This window comes from Nestor notabilis, unplaced genomic scaffold, assembly GCF_000696875.1.
Source record: "Nestor notabilis isolate BGI_N333 unplaced genomic scaffold, ASM69687v1 scaffold213, whole genome shotgun sequence".
NCBI classification, from domain to species: domain Eukaryota; kingdom Metazoa; phylum Chordata; class Aves; order Psittaciformes; family Psittacidae; genus Nestor; species Nestor notabilis.
The window spans coordinates 18,465-23,009 of record NW_009923070.1 but is presented as its reverse complement, the minus strand read 5'-3'; the positions used below and the strand labels follow the sequence as shown (position 1 = coordinate 23,009).

Genomic DNA, 4,545 nt, shown 5'->3' with positions numbered 1-4,545 from the left:
GATTGGGGCTGGTAGCCATTAGCCCTGGGCAGTGTCCCTATGCAGGTTAAGGTAGCGCCTGTTAGAGGCAGGGTATGTGAAGATGGGGCACGCTTTGTTTGGGTTATTCTTTTTCTTTTGGTGTCTGTTCCTGTTGCATTGTAGGTTTTTAAGTGAATTCCCATTTTCCCCATCCTCCGACGCACCTTCCCTAGCCACTGCAGGGATGGGGCGGGACAGCGGGTCAGACACCCACTGGCAGCTCCGTTTTGGTTCAGGGAAGGGCCAGGCTCACCCTCTGCCACCCCATCCCATCACACAGCAGCCTCTGGGACACGCGGGTGGCTGCCCTAACCCTGAAATGCTTGGTAGGGTGGGCTCCGTGATGGGTTTTGAGGCTGGGGGTGGCCAGTGAACGATATAAATATCCCCACGTAGCTGTAGGAGTGTCAGTGCTTGTAGGGCTTTGTGCTTTGGGGCTTCCAGAAGGCTTCTGTACCTGATGAGTACAGCAAGCACTGGCTGGAGGTGTAGGTTTAGCTGGTGTTATAGATACAATGCAGTCACTGTGACTGGTTTGGCCAAGAGCTTGCCGTGGGGTTGGGCTTCATTCATAAGGGGTTGGGTTTGAGTTTCAAATGTGTTTGTACCGTGGGTGAGAGGGAGGGCAGAGGCCTATCGATCTCCTGCTTTACTGGTCTGCACATCAAATGTCTGAGCATTTCTCCCCTGACCTACCAGAGGAGATGTGGTTTTGGGCTGAGCAAACGTTACGGAGTTGGGGTTTGGCTGTTTTCTAAGAAAGCGGGGGCGGGGGGGGGACGGGACGACAACAAAAGAAACATTTTTAACATTAGCAGTTTCTAGAATGTGTGATTTAAGGGAAGATGAGAACTTGAGCAAGGTTGACATCAAAAACCAGTGCAGGTGGGACATGTCATCCCTGTGGTGATGGTCCCACCTGGGGTTGATGGTACCTCAAACCAGGCAGCGATTTTAGGCCAGCTTTGACTGGCTTCCCCAGGTCACAGTGACCAATGCTGCTGACTTGATGTCCTTTCTGCCTTGTGCTCACCTCTGTTTAAGACTGAGCCTGATCTGATCTGGGACAGTTTCAAAAAGGAAAGCCAGGATGCTGGATGTTGGCTAAAGGACAGACAACACCACTAAGACCCATCAGAACCCGGGAGTGGATAGATACAAGTCATGGATTTATACAGATACATTTACTTCTAGAAATATGGCACGTTCCACATTAATTTTACTGCTCTAAAGAGTTCCTGTCTTTCTGTTGTCCTTTGTTTTAACCAGAATTGCCAATATAAATTTAGCCTTCAGTTACAGAAATGCCCACAACCAGTCCTGCAGAACCTTCACATCCAGAGGTTTAACGCATGGATGCCGAGGTCAGTATTCTTTGCAGAATGGGAGATTGAAAGTAAAGTCTTTGTCGTTCCCAGCTGTGTGCAGTTAGCATTTGCTGTCAGCCTCTTACCCTCGAAAGATTATTACTGGCCCCAAGGGGAACACACCTTAAACGTGAAGCCAAGAATTTACCAACTATCCAGTTAATATTTTAACAACTTAATAGCCCAAATTATCAGTCCTGTTACAGTGATAAAACCTGTTAGTCCAAATTAATTCATTCATAAGGCAAAGCCTCAAGGATGCCATACAAACTGTTATGCAGGAGAAACCCTGATGCCTGAGGTCAAGCTTCAGTGCCCTCCAGGCCCCAAGGGCAACTGCTTCATTCCCCTGGAGCCAAGCTGGGGTTGGAGCAGCATCAGCAGCCTGAGGTCTGCGCAGGCAGTGCCAGGGCTCTTCCCACTATATGCCAGGAGGCGCATGGTGTTGGTGTTGATGCTTCCCCTGTCATCAGTCCTGGGTCTGCTTGGGTTCATTCTGTACCCTTCCACACGCTCTGCCTGCACCACTGCCCTGTGTCGGTTCCTGATTATCCAGGTTTTCTGTTCTCTTTGTTACCCTGAAGTGGTTTCCCTGACCCTCTGCAATCCGGTGGCCCTGGGGCTGTGCTTGGCCATGCCACCAAAATGGGCGAGTGCCCCCAGGTATCGACTCGGTATTGCTCTGAACTAAAGCAAACCATAGTTACGTGATGGATAGGCAACTGCTAGCACAGCTCAACAAGCTGAAGTCAAGCCCGAGCCTGTGCTCAGACTGGGGCCTTTCAGTGCTTATAAGTGACGTTTCCTGGGCCACTGCCTGCTGGAAAACGTTGTGACAAAGCCCTTCAGCCCCCTGGCTGTGCTGGCTGAGGGCTGCAGCCACAGCAGCAGCCTGGTGGGTGCCATGGGATGGTTACATGACTGGGGAGCTCTGGGGAATGGGGGCAGCTGGGGAGGAATGTTTGCTTTGATGTTATCAAGGTGGTGATTTGTGGTGTCATGGTTTGGAAAGGCCTCGTACTTCACAGGGACAAGGAGGGGGTAGTGGTCTAGGAAGAATATTAATAAGAACCCTGTCCCTGGGAAGGGGAGAACCAGAAATAGGGGATTTCCACGTGTCTCTCTCTTTCAGCCTGCTCTTTTGTGCCATAACGTGTATGTTTTAACTAAGGGCGAGGGTCTCAAAAGGCTTTGAGAGCACAGCTACTTATCATTTACAGATGACAAGCTGCCTGTTGTTTTCCGGTGGGCTTGGTAGGGGCTAAGGTATAGCAAAATATCTAAAGTCCACCTTTGCTTTAAACAGATGCATTTCTATCTGCAGGAGTAAGAATTATTTCACTTATTGGCATAGCTGGACAGTTATCTATTTCTTTCTGTTACCAAGGTACTTGTAACTCTCTTGCACTGTTTATCTAAAGTTGAAATATGTTCTTTGAATCCTTGTATAAATAAAAAGGCTGGAGACTTACATCTGTATTTACAGGGCAGTTTTATTTCTTCTACATGTAAGCTGAATTTGGTGTTTTCTTTCTTTTTCTCTGTTAAGAAGGCCAGGTCAGGAGTCCCAAGGAATGAAATCGTGCTTTCAGCCACAAGGTTTGTAATGGGCTGATGTCAGTGTTGGCAGTAGGGGTTTGTCTGTGTTCAGCCCTGAACACAGGAAGGAATCTAGGGTCATATGGATGTTATGTGTGCAGAGACAAGGTGAACCTGATTTGAGTCATTGAAGTGCTATGCTAAATGTTCTCTTCCTCACAGAGAGGCGCAAAAAGTCATGGCATAATACTATGAGGAATCAGAAACACGCGTGGTAGTTCTCATTGCTAAGTGTTGTGCTAATTGTTTACCATGGCCTTGTACTAGTGCAGGTGTTGGCAGAGTCTTAACCTGTGAGCAAAGCAGACGGCTGGGTCGCCGCAGTGATGGGGATGTTTGATCTTGAGCTGTGCTTGAGACTGCAAGTCCTCAAGTCAGCTGCAGGCAGGTAGCCAGTAAACATCCATAGCCTCACAGTGCCTCCTCAGGCTGGTGAGCTTTTCTCCAGGCTGGTGCTGGGCCAACAAAGCAGTGGGGCAGAGGACCGAGCCACGGGCGGTGGTGCCACACAGCAGGAGGGGCATGTCCCTCTGCTCCAGAGCCAGCATCTCTCTGGCAGGCTTTGTTGACACAAGTGATGACAGGTAAGCAGCATATCAGCTTCCCCGCCCTCCGTGTTGGAATAGCAGCTCATCCTCATCCCTCCCGGCTGATCCCTGACTGGCTGGCACTGCGTTTCACACCAGCCCTGTTAGTGCATGCCCTGGCGCCGTGATAGCCCAGGTTCATCTTCGTGCCAGCTGCAAGTATCGGTCACAAGCTCCTTTTTTGCGTCATGGCCACACAGAAAACTGCTCAAGAGGCTCGGCCACGTGCTCAATCTGCCAGGAAGCTGCTGGTACTGGTACCAGCCCTGCAGCACCTACCTGGTACCAGTTGATGTGGCACTGCCCTGACCGGGCCCTTGCCCCATTCCCCGCCACCCTGCACAGCTCTAGCACGTCAGCACCCTCGTGCCCTGGCACTGCACCAGCAATTTAGCTGAAGTCCAGCAAGATTAGTGCTACAGTATCTAGCCAGGCTGGTAAATCATTTTCTGGGCACTCAAATAGGCTTTTGTTGTAGGTGAGGGGCCACTACATGATCCGGAGCTGAGCTGGAGGCGATCTGAGCCATACTGCATCATTGTACCAATCTTGTGCCAGCGCTGACCCCAGCAGCAGCCTTCCGATAAGGAAGAGGCCAGGTTGGATGGGGCTTTGAGTAACATGGGCTAGTGGAATAAACATGGTCTGAGGGAAGGTGTCCCTGCCGGTGGCAAGGGGTTGGAATTAAATGTACTTTAAGGTCCCTTCCAACCCAACCATTCTGTGTGATTTCATGAAGACAGGGGTTTTAGCTTCTTGTAAGAAGCTGCTATAGGGCTAGGGACTGTAAAAATCCCATTGTCTCAGTGTGGTTTTAACTTTTTAAATGCAGCTCTCAGGATCCAGCAGGCACTAGGACCTGCCTGAAGCCTTTACGCCCAAGCCTGTGCAGTGGGGATAAATATAGCAGAGCTCAGCCTTCCGCAGGGCCGCGCAGCCATACACATTGGCGGGGGGGGGGGGGGAAACGC

The 4,545-nt window shown here is 50.5% G+C and overlaps 1 protein-coding gene across 1 annotated transcript in view; it reads left to right on the top strand.

Annotated features, from left to right (window-relative positions):
* The first annotated feature begins 3,762 nt into the window (after positions 1 to 3,762).
* DUSP28 (dual specificity phosphatase 28) overlaps positions 3,763 to 4,545 on the top strand; it is a 2,190-nt gene continuing 1,407 nt past the window's right edge. Inside the window, exon 1 of the mRNA XM_010011925.1 lies at positions 3,763 to 3,825. Coding sequence (XP_010010227.1) covers positions 3,763 to 3,825 — 63 coding nt within the window. The remainder of the gene's footprint in view (positions 3,826 to 4,545) is intronic.